Below are 23,279 nucleotides of genomic sequence, written 5' to 3' on the forward strand. Positions count from 1 at the left end.
TATTAACTTTATTTAAAATGTCAACATAAGGATAAACCAATTCTGTTTAAGAATTACGGAATGAGTATACATGAACACATGTATGTGTATACATGTATGTGTAACTGGGTCACCACACTGTACAATGGAAAAAGAACTAGGGAAATAACAATAAAAAAAAAAGAAAAAAATGTTGGCTTGATCCACTGCCAAAAAAAAATCACGGAATCATTTCAAAATCATATTTTTCAAGCAAATCTTTAGAATGCTCCTTGATAAAGAAAACAGGACTAACTTGACAGAGGCTGGCAGGATATAAGCAGGTCCTGGGCTTCCTCAAGATTTTCTATGAACATCTTGGAGTTTCCGTCATGGCTCAGTGGTTAACGAATCCAACTAGGAACCACGAGGTTGTGGGTTTGATCCCTGGCCTTGCTCAGAGAGTTAAGGATCTGGTGTTGCCATGACCTGTAGTGTTGCACAGGTCACAGACATGGCTCGGATCCTGCGTTGCTGTGACTCTGGCCTAGGCCGGCAGCTACAGCTCCGATTAGACCCCTAGCTTGGGAACCTCCATATGCCACAGGAGCGGCCCAAGAAATGGCAAAAAAGACAAAAAAAAAAAAAAAGATTTTCTATGAACATCTAAATTCTGGACAATTTCCTAAGTTATGCAGGCCTACGTGGGCTCTGAACATTATGGCTTTGCTTGGTGGGAAGGCCTAACCCCTGATTTCTTAGTGCTAATCTGAGATGTTTAAGGGATTCATTTTTGACCCTCCCAACTACTCCCCAGCATAGATGTGTCTGCTCTAATGGGTGGATTATTTTTTCTTGCAGAAGCAAAGAAGATGCCATTCCAGTTGATTATTCCCTTACAAGTGAAGTTTATCTGACAAGTTCCCTTTACCATTTCTAGTTTGTTTTTTCAACACAAATAAAATGGTATCTCTTCTTGCTCAATCACCCCATTTTCATCTTCTACCAGTATATAAATCTCTACTAAATAAGAGTGCAGGCAAGCTATACTTGGAAATAGCCAAAGGCTAAAAACTGTCTGCCTTTAATGAGTGAGAAGCCATTAAGGAGCCATGAAATCATTTAAAGTGAGGATCAATGGTCAGTTTACTGCACAGACCCAGTTATCAATTAGACTAGTGCTTCCCAGGGCTCTCTTACTGTGTATTCAAACAGCCTGGGGATCTTGTTAAGAAGGAGATTCTGATTCAGTAAGTCTGGGGTGGGGGGCCTCACAGTTCGACAAGCTCTCAATCAGCTTCCAATCAGGAGATGCCGATTCTGCTCAAGGGACTAGAATAATTAATCCTTTCCCTCATACTTGGATTCTTTAGGGGCTGTAACCAAAGAAGGATCTTCTAAACAACACTTTTGACCAACTATTTGCAACCACCAACCTTCCACCTGAACTCAGGGAAGGTGGAAATGATGTAAAGAGCATTTAAATTGTTTCATTATTTTTCTCTTTATATATGAGATTCTTCAGAGCTAAAAGATTTCTTTCAGGGGTCTGCACCATCTAGAATTGCTGCAGGGGTAGTACAAACTCAAATACGCTTTGCATTAAAAAGCCATTTCTGCCTCTATAAACCGCCCTCGGGTCAATTATACAACCAAAGTCATGAGCAATGAGTTAGAAACCAAGTGCCAACTTTTAAGTACAGGGTGCCCTAATGTAACTCATGCGTCCTCCCCAGGCTGGGCATCTCTCTTTGGTGTGACAATATCTTCCAATCAATTTGCTGGGGAAAATGCCTTTCCATTTCCCCCATGTACAAGAAAACTAACAGGATTTGACCCTGCAGGCTCTGCAAAATGCTGAATTTTTTCTTTTACTGTGAATCTTATGTAACATCTTTGTGTTAAATTTTCACTGTGAGTCTAGAACAAGGGTCAGGGTCAGCAAACTTCTTTTGGTAAATGGCCAAAGGGTAAATCTCTTAGGCTTTCCAAGCCACGGGGTCTCTAGACAATCAGCAAATAAATGGGCATGGCTATGTTTCAATAAAACTTTATTTATAAAAATGTACCCTGGTCCTCAGCCTCCACTCCCACTGGAACGTGGGGAGGCGGGTATCCAGCACTGCCAATTGGGCTGCACCCCTAGAGCATCAGATTTCACTGGTCTGGTTGTAGCCCACACCCTGGTCTTTTTCAAAGCTCCCCAGGGAATTCCAACATGACACCAAGATTAAGAACCAGTGTTCTACAATTACCTATGTATTTCGCACACCCAGAGAAGTATGAAATCCCTAGTAATAACTAAAGACATACAGCAGTTTAAGTCTGAAGACTAGTCAACTGCTGCTAATTCCAATGTATATAAAATCTGAATAGAGATTCAGATAAACTGTGGAGTATTTTTCCTCTTTTGACCAAAGCTTATCGGAAAATAAACACAATTTCAAATCCATGTAAATGCTTTTTTCCCCTTAATTCCTTTTCTATGTTTTCAGAAAGTATTACATAACAAGCATCATTTAGAAATAGTTACTGAGTTAATCAAACTCAGACTTACAACTTCTCCAGTGAATCCTGAGATGAAAGACCTCTAGCAAAAGAAGATAAAGGGTCAGACTCCACCTAAAGTTATTAAAATGTGAGTTCATTGAGGCTCTCAATCAACTTACTTGCTCCCAAGTAGAAGACTGATCTACAAACAACCAGCTATGCGACAACTTGAACATTAGAAAGAAGGCCCATTCAATGCATTTCTAAGGGCACATGTAAAGCTCTGAAACAGGGAAAACTGAACCATGATTCACCCAGAAAGTCCAGAAAAAGGCATGGAAAAATGCAACTTAAAACTCTACATCTCCTCTTGACCTCTTCTAACTTAAAAAAGAAAAGTCAGAATCTGCTACGTTAGGCTTAGACAAAAATGGGTAAATAAACCATTGAAACATGCTGTTTTACCTTAATCCAGCAGTACTCCCCTGGGAGCAATCTGTCCCCCAGGGGATGTGTGGCAAAGTCTGAAGACACTTTTGATTGTCACAATCTGGAAGGGAGTTGGGGGGCTGCTACTAGCATTTGGTGAGCAGAGACCAGAGCACTGCTAACCATCGTCCAATGCACTGGGCATCCTCCACAGCACAGAATTATCCAGCCCAACACTGTTTTGTTTTGTCTCTTTAGGACCGCAGCCACGGCACATGGAGGTTCCCAGGCTAGGCATCAAATTGGAGCGACAGCTGCTGGCCTACGCCACAGCAACACGGGATCTGAACCACGTCTGTGACCAACAGCTCACGGCAACACAGGACCCTTAACCCACTGAGTAAGACCAGGGATTGAACCCACATCATCATGGATACCAGTCGTTTTAACCACTGAGCCACTATGGGAACTCCCAGCCCAACATTCTAACAGTGCCAAGCTTGAGAAAACTTGTTTTAAAGTAGCCTAGTACTAGCCCTCGTGCTCAGCACCTCACCTAAAGCAGCTAAAACAGCGAAGTCCTACGGAGGGATAAGAGGTGCTAGCAAATGAAAGGAACTGTTGTGTTCCACTGAAAGGATATAATTTCCTCTCCTTTGTGCAATGCTGCCTTGTTTCTTCTCAAGATGTTATTTTTCATTCCTTTAAATTAAACAAACAAACCAAGCAAAACCTAAACGCCCCAGATTCCAGTAAATCATGGCTACTGTTATTACTAGCACATGGTAGCTGGCAAGCAAGAGGCATGTTTTATAATCTTATCACCCACCCCAAGTCTCTGAACCCAAGCATGACCTATGGGTGGAAGCTGGGCAGGCGGAGAATGGGCAAGGTGTTAGTGTTCACCCCAGAGGAAAACCTTAGAGCTTTGGGTTTTATTTTATTAAACTGCTGAGAATATATAGCACAATAAATCTGAACCATAGGTTTCCTTCTAATATACCGCAGTCACCTTTTTTTTATAGTAACAGTAAAATCCCAACAGAATGTAAAAATGTTAGATCTCACTTCCTTTAAAAAAATTCCCAACTACTACTCACTGGTCATCTATTAATGCTTCAGACAGGAAGAGAGTCTGGCCTTACACTGAACCCAACACTCCATCCTGGAAATGGCTTAAAAAAAGTTTCCTGAAGAACAAGCTGCCATCCAGTTTTTATCAAGCATGGCTCAGCTGCACAGAATGAGAGTAGCTGACAAAGAAAGGGAACAGTCTTCATAAGAGAAGTGATTTAACAGAATAATATTCCTAATTGCAAACTCTGATATTTAAACACAGAGTGTGGAGATGCCCCAGCACTGACACGTGGCTTACAACAGCCACACATGGGAGAAAACTTTGGTTTTACAACAAAGCAGGGCTTTTCTCATGCTGTCAAATTCTGGGTCTCCTGGTGATGTTCAGAGTGGAGGCTGAGGCTGACTTTTGCCCTCATTGAAGGATTTCTTCAGTTTTAAGAGAAGCTTCTTTTCAAGCCATTTGAATGGGATGCCTGTTCCCACGCTCACCTGAGAGCCCTCTTGGTCCGAGGATCTCACCTGGGCCAGGTGCTTCCCCTGAAAAGCAAGTGCCCTTTCACCTTCTGAACTGCGCACCTCATTCATCCTCTTGGATCCCACACATTTAGTGTCTGCTGTTGTGCACACACCTCAGAGATTACCCCAACAGCAGTGGGCACAAAGCTGAGTCACGTGCCACAAGTGAGTCCCTACAGCTGCAATGCACCCCTCCCTCTTCCCTGTCCCTCTAGTCCCCTGGAGGCGAGACTTCCCTCTCCTAACTTCCTTAGGAGTTAACTCCACGGGGCTCAGCTTGCTTTCTCTTAGGTGCTCCTTTCACACCCCTCCCTAGAGGCAGGAAGAGAAAAGGAAACAAAGGGAGACTGGCCTCCTGAGGAGCCAAGCCCTTGGAAGGGGTTCCCACAGAGCCCTGGGCTCCCTCAATGCCAAGAAGGAGTTGCCTTGGAGGGTCAGCACTTAGGCATTACAGGACACAACAGTTGTTTCTCCGCAGGGAGGAGGTGGGAGGGAGAGGCAAGGAGAAAGAAGATGCATACGCAAAAGAGCAGAGAGGACAAATAACTGAAGGAATGATGTATCTGAGATCTTTGAAACTGTAAACCCCATATTTCCCAAAGCTTCAGAGCCTATGACACGGAACTTGTGTGGGTGGGCTTTTCAAAAAAGAATCGAAGAAAAGGAGCTGAATTCCAGGTAGCACTTACACCAGTCAATTTTTTTGTTTGTTTGTTTTGTTTTGCTTTTTAGGGCCACACTAGTGGCATATGGAGGTTCCCAGGCTAGGGGTCCAATCAGAGCTATAGCTGCTGGCCTACACCACAGCCACAGCAACGCAGGATCCAAGCCACATCTGTGACCTACACCACAGCTCACAGCAACACTGGATCCTTAACCCACTGAGGGAGGCCAGGGATCGAACCCGCAACCTCATGGTTCCTAGTCAGATTCATTTCCACTGCGCCACAATGGAAACTCTCAATTTAAAAAATATTAAAAAAAAAATGCCTTAAGATGAACCATGGGAGAAACATCAACCCCGGGGGGGACAAAGCGTGGGAATTCACACCACTTATAAAATTTAAAGGTGGAAACGGACGATGATCTCAGGATGCACTTGCATTTATTTATTAATGGTCTACTTTTCTTGTTTTTAGTGAAAAAACAAGTAAGATGTGAATATCCCCACATTTAAAAAGAACCCAAATTAATTTCCTAAAACTTGTACTACTGCTCAGTTGGTTGTTTTCACCATCAGCATCTGCAGTACAGACAGAACAAAGTTTACTCTTCCAGACAGTGTTTTACTCTGTGCCTCAAAATAATTCAACAGCTTCAACTGGCAAATATGTATATCCAGAGTTCCCATCATGGCTCAGCAGAAAAGAATTCGACTAGGAACCATGAGGTTGTGGGTTTGATCCCTGGCCTCGCTCAGTGCATTAAGGATCCGGTCTTGCTGTGAGCTGCGATGTAGGTTACAGATGCAGCTCAGATCCTGTGTTGCTGTGGCTGTGGCCAGCAGCTACAGATTTGATTCGACCCCTAGCCTGGGAACTTCCAAATGCCAGGGTACAGCCCTGAAAAGGCAAAAAAGCAAATACGTATTTCTAAGAACAGTTTAGAAATGATTAGAATTAACCAATAAAGCTGAACAGAGATATGAGAATTCACTGTATACAGTATAGTAAGCTGTTTTTATAAAGTTTTCATTTTCATTTATATATAGGTATAAATATATACTACATAAATACACACACACATATACATAAAAAACATTTCTTACTGAGGATTTTGGTCTAAAATGTTTGAAAGACCCTGGTGTATGAAGCAGGTGAAGGGAAGTAAGAACATTTAAAAATAGATACAGAGTGAGGAAAAGCCAAACTCTGAGAAAGGTTCCTTTCTGTGGAACCTGGGAGGGTTCTGTTGCATTCCAGGGGTTCACAAAAGAGAGAGGGGCGGGCCATTTGGAAACAGCCTCTGGGACAAGCCCAGTGCCCTCCTCATTTACTCGAACCATAAATCTCTGCAAGATTTTGCCGCTGCAGGATCAGAAAGTGCTGTCTGATTCACAAATCTCTAAAACACAAACCCTGACTTCCCAACGGCACTCATGCAGAGCCAGGCAGAAATGCAAGCAACGTTTACATAAAAGCCAACAGGAAATAGCTTCAGTAAAAGAGCTGGGGTTTGTATTTTAAAAACTGAATTAATAACTATCAAGACACAGTACTCTTGGAGTTCTCATCATGGCTCAGTGGTTAACAAATCTGACTAGCATCCATGAGCACGCAGGTTTGATCCCTGCCCTTGCTCAGTGGGTTAAGGATCCCATGCTTTGGTGAGCTGTGCTGTAGGTCGCCAATGAGGTTTGGATCCCGCATTGCTGTGGCTGCGGCGTAGGCAGGCAGCTACTGCTGATTGGACCCCTAGCCTGAGAATCTCCATATGCCACAGGTGCAGCCCTAAAAAGCAAAAAAAAAAAAAAAAAAAAAAAAAAAAGACACAGTACTCTCCACTGTCTAACATGCAAGTCTCTGAAATCATTATATCATTATATTACACCTCTGAGGACAGGTGGATGGGGCTATGGAAGGATGACCCACTTACTCTAACTTTCCTGAGAAAATGTAACTTGCCACATCTCACAGTCAATAAGTGCGGGGTGGGGGTGAGGGGTGAGTCTGGAGGTGGAATGGAAAATACAGAGACTTGAGCCCTCATGAGGTGATCAACGTAGAGAGAACTGCTGAGAGACATCAGATTTGCTTCTGCTCACAAAGGGATTAAGCCAAGGCAGCAGGACCCAAGGCATGTCCGCCTTGGAAGCTTCTCTCTACTAAACCAAGTCACCTTTCCCACTTTAAAGTGAAGACATCTGCTTCTAAGAAAGACCTACTCATTGTCTTTGACCTTGAACAACTCTTCACATTTTCACTGCTCCAAGATCAAAGAAGAAACTGCAACGGGGGGTTAGGGGGTAGTCAGTCTGAAAATGAGCAGTAAAGATGCCTGTAACCGCACATTCAGGAATTTTGATTTCAAAACCAGAAGTATCAGAGGCATCCATTTCTGTTCCCATCTTGATGGACAAACTTAATTAACCTTTGCTACTCTGTTCCAACCTACTGTTGTAGACAAAACTAGTGACCCACAAACAATATGTTACCATCAGAATCTCACCGGCTGCGACACCAAGAGATATAGCCCCATCAGCAGTATTGGGAAATAAGCCACTGGGATTAGCTGCTCTAAGAAATATGGATTATATTCATGTCACACATGAGCTGTCAGAAACATTAGGATACTTTTAGCATAAATCAGCAGTGTGAAGGGTATCTTATGAGGACTGAACATGATAGACTGCTTGAAGGGCAAGGTGAGACTGTCTGGGGCCACCTTCTAAGTGTAAGCACATGTGCGTGTGCGCTTAACCCCAAGCGGCACCAAACACCAGAATGCAAGCTGGTGACGCTGATGGCACTTCACACCCAACACACGCTGGGTTAGTGGCATGGACAGGCCCTTCCCCTCCAAAACCACGATGGAGAGTCTCCTCAAAGTAACCAAACAACATAACAATGACCAAAAATCTGTCCCTTGAGTGCACAGAAGTCTGGGTATGTGTGTGTATGAGCACATGTGACAAACATGGTTGATGCTGTGAGGACGAGGACTTTCCCCCACTCTCTAACACGTCAAGTCTCAGAAAACAATATGTAAGATGTATCTTCTAATAAAATGTTAAAAAAATTATTTAACACTTTTCAGGGCTTCAGCTCATGAAAACCAAGCAACGTGGGCTGCCAATGAGCAAGGCAGAGATAAATCCAGGTGCCAACTCTGGCTCCCACTTGCCAGCCTGGGACACAGCAAGTTACTGAACTCCTCCCTGAGCCTCAGTTTCTCACTCACAAGAGGGGTCGCCAGGCCCCGAAAGGCCACACTTCCGGGCTGAGTGGAGCAGCAGGTACAAAAAGCCCAGCACGAGGCTGCTCAGTAACTGCCCTGCCGCAGCCCCTCCACGGGCCTCCCACTGTGGGGGCGTCAGTGCGGGGTGGTGATCACACCCATGGACCCCTCTTTTGGGTCTATTACCATTTAACCCTGAGCCCTTTCACAGGTGTCACAGACCTAGCAACAGAGGGAGACAGAAAAACCTGCCCATTACATACTTTAAAAATTATTTCAAGTATACAAATACTTGTTTGATATCTGAAAGAAAAATCCTGTCTGAAGTGTTTCTACTTTTCACATTTAAAAAGTTGATCATTAATATGTGTAATCTAATAGAAATGATACACTAGAACTTACAAAACAGAACCAGACTCAAAGACTTTGAAGACAAACTTCAGTTTACCAAAGGGGAAATGCTGTGGGGGGGAGGGACAAATTAGGGGTTGGGATTGATATACACACTATTACATATGGAATAGATGCATAACAAGGACCTACTGTATAGCACAGGGAAATTTACTCAGTACTGTGTGGTAACCTACATAGGAAAAGAAACTGTAAAGGTAGAGTTCCTGTTGTGGCTCAGTGGGGTTAACGAACTCGACTAGAATCCATGAGGATGTGGGTTCAATTCCTGGCCTCACTCAGGAGGTTAAGGATCCAGCGCTACCAGGAGCTGTAGTGCAGATGTGGCTTGGATCTCTCATTGCTGTGGCTGTGGTGTAGGCCGGCAACTGTAGTTCCAATTCAACCTCTAGCCTGTGAACTTCCACATGCTACAGGTACAGCCCTAACAAACAAAATATATACACATACACACAGACATGTTAAGTACATATATAGCTGATTTACTTAGCTGTATGGCTGAAATTAATACAACTTTGTAAGTCAACTATATTCCAATAAAATTTACTTTTTTTTTTTTCTTTTTAGGGCTGCACCTGCAGCATGTGGAGGTTCCCAGACTAGGGGTCAAATCAGAGCTACAGCTGCCGACCTACACCACAGCCACAGCAACTCGGGATCTGAGCCACATCTGCGACCTTTACCACAGTTCACAGCAACACCAGATCCTTAACCCACTGAGCGAGGCCAGGGATCAAACCTGCGTCCTTACGGATACTAGTCAGATTCGTTTCCGATGAGCCATGACAGGAATTCCAATTCCAATAAAATTTAAAACTAACTCAAGAAACTACACTGACACTATCGAATGGAGAGAGACAGAGAAAACACTCCTTCACATTTTTTGGTTTCATACGATTACCTAAGACATCAAGATATGATGTCTGCCTTCCTTCTCCCAGGATTGGCTAAGAATTGCCAAAAAGAGTACCAGAAGGAATGTGATAAAAAACGGTGTGAGAAATAGTGAGGAGACAGTCCCTTTTCCCCTGTTCCTCAGCTTTCTTTTGAACGCCCCTCCCAGGAGATTGTGCCTCGCAGGGAGATATGCTCAGGGTCAGGGTCTCCCAAGGGGGTGGGGATGCTGAGAGCAACCCGGCCCGGGTGCAGGCAGTGAGAGGCTGCACTCACTGCAGAGCACTTTTTAAATAATAAACTAAGTCCATCTGCTTAGCACCGTGCAGTGAGCGTTCTAAAGGACCACAGTGATAGAAATACAGTCCTCCCCCCAACCCCCACCTCGCCCCACTCCTGGGCCATCATTGCACAGGGCTTACCTTTCCACAAGGCACCACAGCCCCAAGGAACCTGAGACTGATTACAGCAGCCATCAGAGAACCATGTGTGGCCTTCGAGTCTTCTCACCTGTCTGTGAGCTGGCACAGGAAGGGACAGTCCAGCACAGGGCCCGGCACTCAATGAATGAATGATAAATGCACAAAGGACTTTCTTATATGTGGTCTGCAACATGATGGAGATTTTCATAACCCTTCATTTTGTTTTCTACTTCCGTATTCCTAATATAGCTCAAAAAATAGGGCAAATCAGCCTCTATAATGCATTCCCTTGATTTTGGTCCTTTTTTTTTTTTTCCTCCTTTTTATGGCCGAACCAGTGGCGGTGGCATAAGGAAGTTACCAGGCTAGGGGTCAAATTGGAGTTGCAGCTGCCGGCCTACACCATAGCCTCAGCAATGCCAGATCCGAGCCACATCGACAACCACAGCTTGTGGCAAGGCTGGATCCTCAACCCACTGAGCGAGGCCAGGGATTGAACCTGCATCCTCCAGAGACACTATGTCAGGTTCTTAACCCATGGAGCCACAGCAGGAGCTCTGATTTTGGTCTTTATTCAACTAATGAGGGCCATTTAACAGGCCACAGAAATATGGATTCCAAAGAAATTTGAGAGTTGCTCATCCACATACTTAAACATTCTGAAAAGCAATGAATTTTATACCATGACTCACATCTACTCAGGAAAAAAGTAAGCTAAAAAGGCAAATATAAAGAGATAAGATTTTTGGCTACCAGCCCAACTAAATCAAATCTGGAAGCTTTTAAAAACTGTGATCTAACCATCTAATTTTCAAGTAGACTACAGAATCCCCAAATGACTGTATTATTTACTAACCTGATGCTATTGGGTCAGTCATTATGCAAAAATCTCACAACAGACTGATGTCTTTCTTTGTGCCTCTATTTGAATTGTGGAGTCATCCCTGGCATAGACCAGCCCTTTCCAGGGTTTGCAGATTAAACTGAATTCACGTAAGAATGGAAATGACCCTAAAGGACAGTCCAGGATTTACTGGAGTCTCCCTAAGGTTCCTAAGAATTCAAGGTTGCTTTCAATCGGGATCTCCTGGGATATTACTGGACCACTTTCTTCAGGCTGAGAATCAATCATTTAGGATGACTAGGTGCCAAAGCTGCTGCCCCCAAGATCTTCTCTGAGTCAAAGCTGCCTCGGTCATTGCCTGGGGTTTCCAGGGACCAGTTCCATTTTCATGTGTAATCCACACTTTTGTAAGCAAAATACTCTGCAAAAATGATTCTCCTGCACACAGCTGCAGTGAAGGAACGTTCCTCAGCCCACCTCTCACTGTCTGAGTTCAGCTCCCTCAGCCCTGGTTCCAGACCATGAGCCACCAGGAATACTGTCAACACTGGCACCAATTCTTGCAAACAATGGCCCTCCTATGGGATCAAAAGCCTGAAAATCATTCAACTTTCATAGTCTGTATAAGAAAGCAACCCTTCCTGCCAAAAAAGGAGTAATAAAAATCAGACCACGTCAGTCATAATCATGGCTTGTACTCATCTAGAATGAGACAAAGCAGCAATTCTTTCGGGGCAATTACACCTCTCTCAAAGAGGAGGTCATTTAGCAACAGAAAGCCAGGACTCTATGTACCACATTGTCTTTATCTATTCCTTTGGTGAAGGACATTTAGGTTGCTTCTGCTCTTGGCTATTGTAAATAGTGCTGGAATGAAGAGTGGGGTGCCTGTACCTTTTCAAATTATGGTTTTTCCCAGACAGATGCCCAGGAGTGCGACTGCTGGGACATATATGGTAGTTCTATTTTCAGACAATGGAGTATTACTCAAGTCAAAAAAAAAAAGAATGAGGAGTTCCCATCATGGCAAAGCAAAAACAAATCCAACTAGGAACCATGAGGTTGCAGGTTCGATCCCTGGCGTTGCTCAGTGGGTTAGGGATCCGGCGTTGCTGTGAGCTGTGGTGTAGGTCAGCAGCAACAGCTCTGGTTAGACCCCTAGCCTGGGAACCTCCATATGCCACTGGTACAGCCCTAAAAGGACAAAAGACAAAAGACAATTAAAAAAAAAAAAAAAAAAAAAAAACGAAATAATGCCATTTGCAGCAACACAGAGGGACCTAGAGATTCTCATACTAAGTGAAATAAATCAGAGAAAGACAAACAAATGATATCACTTTTATGTGGAAAGTAAAAAAAGATACAAACGAACTTATTTGCAGAACAGGAATAGACTCATAGACTTTGAAAACAAACTCACAGATACTGAAGGGGACAAGTTGAGGGAGGAGGGATGCACACTGAGGTTTATGGAATGATTGGCCAACAGGAACCTACTGTATATAGCACAGGAAACTCAAGCCGATATTCTATGATAGTCTATATAAGAAAAGGGTATGAAAAACAATAGACATGTATATATGTATAACTAAATCACTTTGTTGTACAGCAGAAATTATCACAAAATTGTAAATCGACTATACTTTATTAAAGCTTCCCAGGCCCACTGCTGCCCCTCAGGAGCCCTGTGCATGAGGAGTTTTTTTCCTACAGGAGTAAGAATATGATATAAAGGACCAAGAGAACTGGGTTTATCATTATTTCTCCTTAAACGAGAAGAACCTGGTCAGGAATTATGTTTCAGAAGAGAAAATTACAGATGCAGCTAAGACCTGACATGCCATTTAAAGGAAAGTTCACAGAAGAGGCCATGTGACCCCAAACTTGGGGAAGCCTGACACCTTCATGTCACTGGCTTTAAAATTGGGGTGGCTGGTAATGACTTCCAAGTTTAAACAGATGATTTCCCCAAGACCAGTCTTCTGAGCTGGGAAGCCCAAACCCTGTGTCCTCACTGTGCCTGAAAGCAGGACCTACCTGGGGTGCACAAGAGAGGGCCCCACAAAAGGCTGGACTAGCATAAGGGCATCCACAGAGTTGAGATAAAAAGACAGCAAAAGGAGTTCCCGTTGTGGCGCAGTGGTTAACGAATCTGACTAGGAACCATGAGGTTGCGGGTTCGGTCCCTGCCCTTGCTCAGTGGGTTCACGATCCGGTGTTGCCGTGAGCTGTGGTGTAGGTTGCAGACGCGGCTCGGATCCCGCGTTGCTGTGGCTCTGGCGTAGGCTGGTGGCTACAGCTCCGATTGGACTCCTAGCCTGGGAACCTCCATATGCTGCGGGAGGGGCCCAAGAAATAGCAACAACAACAACAAAAGACAAAAAGACAAAAAAAAAAAAAAAAAAAAAAAAGACAGCAAAAGACGAAAGCACTCTGCCCAAAAAGAGTGAGGCTGGGACAACTGCTCAAGGCAGGGCATTGAAGACCCTCAGGAACTCTGTTGTGGTCATGGGGACACAATGCCAGGTGCCATGGTTTTCAGACTCTCTCTGGATTTCAGACTACTACAACTTTTTTTTTTTTTTTTGGTCTTTTTAGGGCCACACCTGCAGCACATGGAGGTTCCCAGGCTAGGGGTCGAATCGGAGCTATAGCTGCTAGCCTATGCCATAGCCACAGCAATGCCAGATCCAAGCCACATCTGCGACCTACACCACAGCTCATGGCAATGCTGGATCCTTAACCCACTGAGCAGGGCCAAGGACTGAACCCTCGTCCTCATGGATGCTAGTCAGATTCATTTCCGCTGAGCCATGACAGGAGCTCCTAGTTCAACTTTTTTAAAAGGGGGTGGAGGAGACAGAGATAGATCTGCCAACTATTTATATTGGAAAGAAAGGGCATTTATGAAAAAAAGAAAAAGAAATCCTTACTTTATCAAAAAAAAGTTGAAAGGGTACAGTCTCAATACAAAAATATTTTTGAATAGAATAACTTAGCTATTAAAAAAAAAAACACTTTAGCTCTATCTTCTTCATTTCTCCATAAACCAGCACAGGTAACATCCTGCATTCAGGTAAACTGAATTATATGCACCAAGAACATAAATTAGAACAGGAGGTATTTGAGAGGAAAAAGAAAAATATATCAACGCTTTTCTCTGAAATAATTGCCTAACCTAGAAACCTTAGAATAATCAACTATAAATTAGAATTACAGGGTTCACCAAAATAGCCGGATACAAAATAAATAAACCACATCATAGCAACATCAACAGAAATGTATGACCCCATAACTTCCCTTCAAAAAATAAATTAGGGTGCTTAGCCCTAACAGCTCAAGGCAAATACCTTATCTAATTTAATTCCCTTTTCCTAAGGAAAGAAATTGCTCTAAATGTTTAAAACTGAACATGGCCTTCTGTGGGCTTGAGGACTTTCTGAGTTTTCTTTCCAGAAGAGAAAGCCTGTCAGTGTTTGCTTACCAACAAATAGTGGTAATAACCAGTTTGCCTAAAAAGGAAAGCCGGGGCTGGTTTAACTGGAAGGGCAGCCGAGTGGATTCTGAGTGTTAACCCCAAGAAAGAAGGCCCAGGCTTGGGACTGTGTTCCTCAGGCCAGTCACTTCATCTTTCCCAGCCAAAATTACCTGGAGTCTCCTCAGACCAGGGGGAATGACATGGGAGCTCACTGGCCTGACGCAAGCACAAAATTACCTCAAGTCTCTCCTGCTTCATCTTCAAAACTGAAGTGGATTTTGCATTCTACTACCTTTTCCCAGATATACCGGTTTTTAAATTTAGAAATATTAAAAATCAATGGCTTAATTAATGAATACTGTCTCCCTGGGAACAGGAGTCAGGTTTAAGCCCTGGCTGCCTATCCCCACCGCTCTGGATCTCCTGGGGACTCCCAGGGCAGAGATGTGAAGGCTTTGGGACTGTGCCCGCACCCACAGGCTCCGTAAGTCACAGCTCAGCATTCTCTCAGCTAACAGGTTGTTCTGATGCTGAACCATGTTAATAAAAAGAGGTGACAGGAGTTCCCTTTGTGACTCAGAGGAAACAAACCCGATTAGTATACTAGTATCCATGAGGATGCAGGTTCAATCCCTGGCCTCACTCAGTGGGTTAAGGAACTAGTGTTGCCGTGAGCTATGGTCTAAGTGGATCACAGATGTGTTTCAGATCCTACACTGCTGTGGCTGTGGCGCACACAGGCCAGGAGCTGCAGCTCCAACCCCTAGCCTGGGAATTTACAGCTGCCACAAGTGTGGCCCTAAAAAGCAAAAAAAAAAAAAAAAAAATAGAGGAGATGGTATGAAAACCAGGGCCCCCCCGCCAAACTGCTTGATACAGGATGGCAGGGCTGGTACAGTGGGTCTGCCACCAAGACAGTCAAAAGGGGTGGCTTTTACAAGTGCAGGGCTGGGCCCTGTGGCCCTTAGCAGGTAAGTGCTAAAGGGCCATCCCAATAAAGTCCACAAGGGGGCGCCTTTCTCTGTACTCCTAGGTCTAGACGGCAGAATCTGATTTCCTGCCAGCCTCTGTCTCAGCTCTGAAGCCAGGGTTACTTAGACGATCCCCAACCTCCCTTCTTATTTACCAGTAAAAACAGCCAGTTCAAGACCTACTTTTCTCATTTTTGTCTGTCTGATTCAGCGCTAGATCCCTAGCACGTAGTGGGACCTCACTGTATGTTTACTTAACAACTGAATGCATTCAGTGAGGAGCACAATCATAAATGGTCAGTCATATTTTGAGACACTTCAGACTGAGCCCAAAAGAACCAGGAGAGAAAGCACCTCTGTGGCCACATGACCACCCCAGCTGTGGCAGGACCATGGGTCTCCATCGCTGGTCGCACGAGCTTCTGAAAAACTAGTCCAGGGGGCACGTGCCATGGGGGCTAAAAGGAGATCCCAGGTATAGCCCAGAGTCCTCCCATATTTATTTCTGCTCACTTGATATGCACTTCTCCCTCGTCAACCTGGTACAACATGTTTATTTAAGAGGTAATGTTGCCGTGGAGGAGGGCACCAGGCAATAAACAGCTTTTGCAGGCAATTAAATGCAGAAGTGAAATTGAGCTGCTGGTCAGTGGAACCAGCCATTCATCGTGAGTTTGTTCTAGTGTCACAAATGTTATTCCTGTTTCACAACAGGACAGGAATCTATGATTGGGCCACAAATCTCCAGAGGCTGCAGATAGACTAAAAGCGGTTAAGGCAGCTCTCACCATGCATGCAAGGCAGCAAAATGGAAGAGCCTTTGGATTCCAGGATGCTGGTCCACTAGACTCCTCTAGCTTTTTTTTTTTTTTTTTAATTGTATAGGTTTTGCACTTAGTAGGTGCCCAATAATTATTTGTGGCTTGCATGACTTTATAGGGAGACTTACAGAAAGTCTCAACTCTATAATAAAAAGTCAATGGTTTCTTTTGGTAGACAATTCAATACCCTCCCCACTAATCTCTAAGAAGTCTGGCTTTAAAAAATTACAATGATCTACGCTAGAGTCAATTTTTTTCTAGGAATCACCATGAAGCTCTTTGTTCTGAAAACACCTCATGCTGCTCCCCCTAAACAAACTGATACCCAAAGCCACAAGGCAACCTTATTAAGATTTTTGCTCTGGTGAAGAGTTAGGAGGAAAGTCGAGTCTTAGCAAGAGAGTCAAGTCAGAGATAGAGGACATGCTGCTGGACTTAGGCCCTTCGGTGGAGGTAGGGTCAGACCAGAGGGAAGATCCAGAGACCAGCTCTATGCCCTCCAGGGGCAGCTCTGGAACATCTTCTACAGAGCATGGTGACAAGCAAGAGGAGCCCCTTCCCCACCCTCCCGCTCCGGGGAAGCTGCCACCAGGAGGGGGTTCAAAGAGCAGAGCCAGGGCGCCCTTCTGAAACAGCAGGAACGGCAAGGTTGGGAGAGGCCCTGCTCCAGATCACTGTCCCTGCATCTCTGCCATAACGAGTTGGCAGAAAAGTGAGCTGCCCTGTTCCTACCCCTTAAACACTGGTTATAGGTATTAGTCTAGGTGTTTGCTATTGAATTTTTTTAATGGCCATAGCCATAGCATATGGAAGTTCCCAGGCCAGGAACTGAATCAGAGCCTCAGTTGCAACCTCTGCCAGATCTTTTAACCCACGTCACTAGGCCATGTATAGAACCCACACCCCCACAATCGGATTCTTAACCCACTGCACCACAGCAGGAACTCCTTTCTATTTAATTAATACTTCTTTATAACATATACATCTTAATAAACATATTTTGCACCATTATAATCTTTGCCTGTGCTTCCAGTTTTCTATTTCTTAAGTGGATCAAAAATTCTTCCCCATCCCCAATAAAAAGTATTCCATATACATCTATATACTTGGTCCACATTCACGTGTCAGGTTCATTGAACAATAACTAAAAAGTGCATTATATATACCCCATTTTATTACAAAGGAGATCTGAGATAGCAAACTAAAATACTCATGAACAAGAGGCTAGAAATTAAAGAGATTTCAAAAAAGAGCAGGGCTAAGAGAAAATAACAGCTAATGAAAGAAATTCACTGAAGTTAATATCAGCATAGCATTTCCTGGCACACACAGTAATCTTCTCACTCAGTCATCACACAGCCTCATTGTGTCCATGCAACAGTTCCATGATGGTGGTACTAAGCCCACTTTATAGACAAAACAACTGAGATTCAGAGGGGTAAGTATTCTGCTCAAGACTACATGAACAGCTAAGTCCCGAATGAAAAGTGAAAATAGATCTCCACACATCAGACTCTGTGCTCCTCAAAGCACACTGTACTGTGTCCCTAAGTCCATACGCCTGGTTTCTGGGCCAGGCTCTGTCATCACCCAGCTGCAGTGCTGACTACAGCCCCCCGGCTCCAGACCTCAGCCTCCCTGCAGCAGGAGGGCAGGGACTTGAATTCTGTGAAATCCATTCCAGCTCTGATCATCACTGCACTAATTTTCACCTGTCCTTTTGCAAACTGATGGCTTATATGGATGTTGGATTTGCAATTTTTTAGTTTTATGAGTTGATTTACAATCTTGTGTTAATTTCTGCTGTACAGTGAAGTAACTCAGTTATACGTATACATATTTTTTCATATTCTTTTCCATTATCACCAGATGTAATAAAGTACCTTGTGCTACAAAGTAGGACCTTGTTGTTTATCTAACCTATAGATAACAGTTTGCCTCTGCTAATCTGAGTTTCTTTCCAAGAGAACTAATGTGTGTGTGTGTGACAAGGGTGTAAGTTAAATTCCTGTTCACATTTGGTTACAAGATTAATCCACAGACTCATAAAATATCAGCCTTAGAAGAGATGGCAAGGCCATGCAGTCAAGCCCCCTCACCTCAATCATTAGGATCATCTTTTGGGTTACACACATGCTGCAGGTATGCCTACATTTGCTTTATGATAATCACATTCAAAGGAAATCTAATGTAGATTGCAAAAGCAACTCCCAAACTGCAAGGAATTCAGCATATTTTAAACACTAGTGGCCGAGCCTGTGTATTTCAGGAAAACATCAGGAGCTGGGTTTTTAGCCATCCAAAAGTTAATCGGACCTCACAGTTGCCTTTGTAGCTTAGTGGGACCAGTATTCATGAGGATGTGCGTTCAATCCCTGGCCTCGCTCAGTGGGATCCAGTGTTGCCATGAGCTGCCTGGGAACTTCCATATGCCATGAGTGCGCCCCTCCCACACACAAAAAAAGCCATTGGACCTCAGACCTCCCTCAGCACTGTCCTAGAAGTTTCTGCTAATCTCCGATCTTCATGAGTGAAGAGAGAAAATCAGAAGAGGTTCCAAGAAGATGCCCAATATAAAGCAGAGAACTTGGATAGACATTCCAAGCCCTAAAGAGAGGCTCCGTATCTGCACTTAATTGATGCTGTCCCTGGAGCGCTGAGCCAGCTGCAGGCCCAGGTCTCCCCAGACAGTGCTGGGAAACATACCGTGAGAGACAAGACCAAAAACCCCAGCTCTGTATGTCATGGCTGTGTGACTGTAGTGGCTCTCTAAGTCTCTATGTCCTCACCTTTTTATCCCCCCCCCCTTTTAGGGCCACACCCACAGCATATGGAGGTTCCCAGGCTAGGGGTCGAATCAGAGCTACAGCTGGCTGGCCTACATCACAGCCACAGTAACGTGGGATCCGAGCCACATCTGCAACCTACACCACAGCTCATGGCAAGGCCTGATCCTTAACCCACTGAGCAAGGCCCAGGATCAAACCCATGTCCTCAGGGATACTCGTCGAGTTCATTTCCACTGAGCCACATGGGAACTCCTCTATGGCCTCGCCTTTAAAAGGAAGACATACCATCTGGCTCCCAGAGCAGAGGGAGGCTTCACTGCTCAACAATGAGAACTATAAGGGTGGGTTTTATGACAAACTAATAGGAATGGGCATCAACCAGGGTAGCAGAGAAGGATCTATTTCTGCAAAATAATCTGTTACATGAGAATATATAACCAACTGGCTAAGAAATAGGAAGGCTTGAGCCTAGGCCTCCTTGAAAACAAACTCCTATGTTAAATGTTGCCTCGATGTCTTTCCTGGGCCTCTAACTAGGGCCCCTCTCAGGTCCAGTTAAGCGGTGGTTCTAGAGAAGGCATGAGAATAGCAACAAAACTACAGGCCCCCCATAGGACTAAGAAAGTTTGGGCAAGACTTTTCCTCCCTGCCTGGCTAGCTGGGGGCCATGCACGTGCCCTCCAGAGAATCTCTAGGGCGGCTGAGGCAGTGCTTGGAAGCCAGGCAACTTTGCCGCCCTAGAGAATGTCTCTTCCTAGCTGTCCCTGGTCTCCAAAGGTGGATCTTGGCAAGGACCTCCAAAGAAATTCAAGTCCTCAGCCTCGCCCTCACAGGTCCTCAAGGTGGAATAAGAATTAACTGGGGTATGTCCGGCATCTTACACCATCAGAAAGATTTTGACGAAGTGGGAGGGTTATTTAATTTAGGAGATTTCGGATGCTGCCATAAAACTGTGTGCTGCCTTTTTTTTTTTTTTTTTTTTTTCAGAAGACACTTAGGGTTTTTCTTTCTCATCAGTCAACGTGTTCACAAACCTTCCCTAACTTCTCCTTAAAGCCTAGAAGTAGTTAGAAAACCAGGACACTTCAGTAGTAGCCCCTTGGCTCCTGGGACCCTGCAGGATGGGCTCCTTTCTTAGAGGAGAGTCTCTAACAGAAATCAACCTAAAACCAGAGCCAAGTCATAAAATCCAACTGGCGCTTTGAAAGGCCTGGAATGGAACAGCTTGAGGATGGATAAATCATTGCATTTCTTTTACATCCATATCACCTCTCGATCTTTTTTTTTTCCTTTTTCTTTTCTTTCCTTTTTTTTCTTTTCTTCCTTTTTTGTCTTATTATGGTTGCACCTGCAGCATATGGAGGTTCCCAAGCTAGGGGTTGAATCAGAGCTATAGTCTTTGGCCTACGCCAGAGCTACAGCAACACAGGATCCAAGACGTGTCTGCGACCTACACCACAGCTCACGGCAATGCCAGATCCTTAACCCACTGAGAGAGGCCAGGGATTGAACCCACATCCTCATGGATGCTAGCCAGGTTCGCCAACCACTGGCCACAGTGGGAACTCCACCTCTCAATTCTAATACCAATATGCCTTAAGCTCCGGCCCCGCCCCCCCCCCACCTTTTTTTCTCTTTGGCCCACCCTGCAGCATATGGAGTTCCCAGGTCAGGGATCAGATCCGAGCCACCATTGTGACCCACACTGCAGCTGCAGCAATGCTGGATCCTCAACCCACTGCACCCCAGCATTCCAGTGCTCCAGAAATGCTTTGGATCCCATTGTCCCACAGAGGGAACACCTTAAGTTCCCTTAAAAAAGAGTATGATTCTAAAAATAAAACATATGGAAAACCTATGAAAATGAATAGCCCAGGGGATTAATAGGCCAAGGAAGTCAGATGCCTAAGGCCAGGGTGAGAATCCAAAAAAATAGGGTGATGTGAGCACCAGCACCTTCCCCACATCTATAAAAGCAAAAGGGAATAGAATTGCTCAGCGGAAAATGTCAACTCACATTTTTAAAAAAGTGAGGATAAAAAAGATTTGCCTTAACCTCCCAAACACATACACCACATTGTGTAGACACCAAAGCCCAGCTGGGAAAGTATGAGATGGTAAATGTGCCTAAAATGAGAAACGTCCTTGCAGAAGTGGTGTCTTGAAGGAGTCAGAGGGGGGTTTTGAGGGGCACTCATGCGTGCACATCCCCACAAGGTGAACGAATGCTTTCCGTGCCTTGAATCTGCTGCTGCTATATTGGCCTGACAGAAATGGTGATGACTGAAGAAGCAGAACAGCGCTGTATAAACATTCCCTGATAATGCAAAACGCTTTGTTTTACCCCCAATATTAAAAGCTCTTGATTGCACCCTATTTTAAAAACACATACTTAGTGTATGAAAGACGGACCTCCATTCCCAGCTAAAAATGCACTCAGGATGGCCCAGCACAACTGTGACCTAGTTCCTTCTCTTACCTCTCTCCCAAGCAAACCCACAGGTCCTAACGCATCTCCCTTCCAGGGCGCAAATTCATTACTAGGAACACTGCCACCCAGAAGGCCACACTTAAGTCATTGCTAAGCTGCTCCAAAGAGTGGTGCAAAGCTGGAGGAGATGGGGGGGGGGGAGGCATGAGGCTCAGACAGTAAGCTACCGGCAAAGCTGACTCTGGCCAACTGGGTATTAATATAAAATGACACTTCAGAAAGAAACCCCATCACCTTTAGTTATATCTCCCCCTCCTCCCTTCCCCACCAGGTCTAAGCAACCATGAATCCTCTTTGCCTATCCTGGTTATTTCAAATAAAGGGAATCATATAATAATAAAAATATGTATATAAAATGACACTGAAGAATGAGAAAAGTCAAATTTGAAAGTACAAACAAATATGTGCCTATTTCTTTACAATTCCTTACAGCCAACTCATGGGTTTAAATGATTTTATGGATAGTGAAAACTTTACGTGTTTTGCATAATGGGCACACATGAGCTGGGTGTGCATGGGAGATGGGTGTGCGTGGGAGATGTGTGTGTGTTTATGCATGTGGTTTTCGCATATCCAGTTCCCTCTCTGGGTAACACCTTACCTGCCACTGGTTTCCTGTCTGACCAGGCACATAAGGTGCCGGGAGGCTCCGAAGGCTGTTCTTCACAGGGGACCCCCCAAGGGGGCTTCCCACATCCCCAGAAGAGGAGTCTGCTGCCAAGGCCATGGAGTACTGCGGGTAGTTGTACAGATTGTTGTAGTAAGGGAACAGAGACGGCTGGTAAAAGCTGCTGTAGTAGGTGGAGTCTGAGACGAGGTCAGGTGCGTTCTCCACGTGCCCTCTGCTGGTGACAGCAGGAATATCCTGGATGACCATGCGTCCCTCTAGAAAGAAACAGACAACGCAGTGTTCAGGTGGGGCCACAAACCTGTACCTCTAAACCTTGCCACGTATGGTCTTTCTCCTCAAGATCCAGAGAACAAGGCTCCAGACACTCCGTTTCTGTGGCTGACATACAGGAGGCCTTTTAAGGTTGGCCTAACTCTGGTAGCACAGCTGACAGGCCCTTGGTGAGTATTTTTACTGAAAATACCAAAAACATTTTAGGTATTTTCATTTTAATTACAGAGAGCCTGACCAGGTCTAACTTCTACCTAGAAATTCGTATTCTAATATGGCAAATCTGGTTAACTTGGCTGTCTGCAATAGACTTAAAAAAATTAATTGTACTTCACTTTAAATAAAGGAATTAAAAAACCCCAGTGCCCTTACTATGGTTAGTCCACAGAGATATGTCCCAAAGCCAAGGCAAGAGGCTAAGAGTTTAAGCAAACATTGTTTCCTTCACTTCCTTCCAAGAGCTGATACTGTATCCTTCCAAAGCCTGGACAATGGTATAGACCCAGGGAGACAAACTTCTGTAAAAGGTCAGTTAGTAACTACTTTAGGCCTATGGCCATTCCCCTGTAGAATGCACAGGCTGCTGTGTGGTTGTGTTGCAATAAAACTTTATTCACAAGCACAGGCCATGAGCCAAAGTGATCCTGCAGGCTGAAGTTTGCCAACCTAGGGTATAGACATTAAACTGTGTCAGTTCCAATAAACAACTGAATGGACTAGGACACCCCAACAAGGGACATACATTAAAACAATGTTCTCAGAGCTGGGCCCGGTGCCTGAAACGGCTGCAAGGTTATCAGGCTGTCCCTACTACCCACAGGGACTCTACAGTCTAGGATGAACGATGGGGCCACAGAGTGCAACGAGGACTCTCACACAGGAACACA

The 23,279-nt window shown here is 44.5% G+C and overlaps 1 protein-coding gene across 2 annotated transcripts in view; it reads right to left on the reverse strand.

Moving 5' to 3' along the window:
- The window catches only part of DMRT1 (doublesex and mab-3 related transcription factor 1), a 112,692-nt gene that overhangs the window by 48,024 nt on the left and 41,389 nt on the right, over positions 1 to 23,279 (reverse strand). For both annotated transcript variants that reach the window (XM_085009819.1, NM_214111.2), the window contains 1 exon segment: positions 22,093 to 22,376. In XM_085009819.1, the coding sequence (XP_084865945.1) occupies positions 22,093 to 22,368 (276 nt within the window). In that variant the 5' untranslated portion in view covers positions 22,369 to 22,376.

Source organism: Sus scrofa, chromosome 1 (assembly GCF_054392235.1).
Source record: "Sus scrofa isolate SSC_HxYL_T2T_F1_AM1 chromosome 1, Sscrofa_HxYL_maternal_Yorkshire_Landrace_v2.0, whole genome shotgun sequence".
Taxonomy (NCBI): Eukaryota; Metazoa; Chordata; class Mammalia; order Artiodactyla; family Suidae; genus Sus; species Sus scrofa.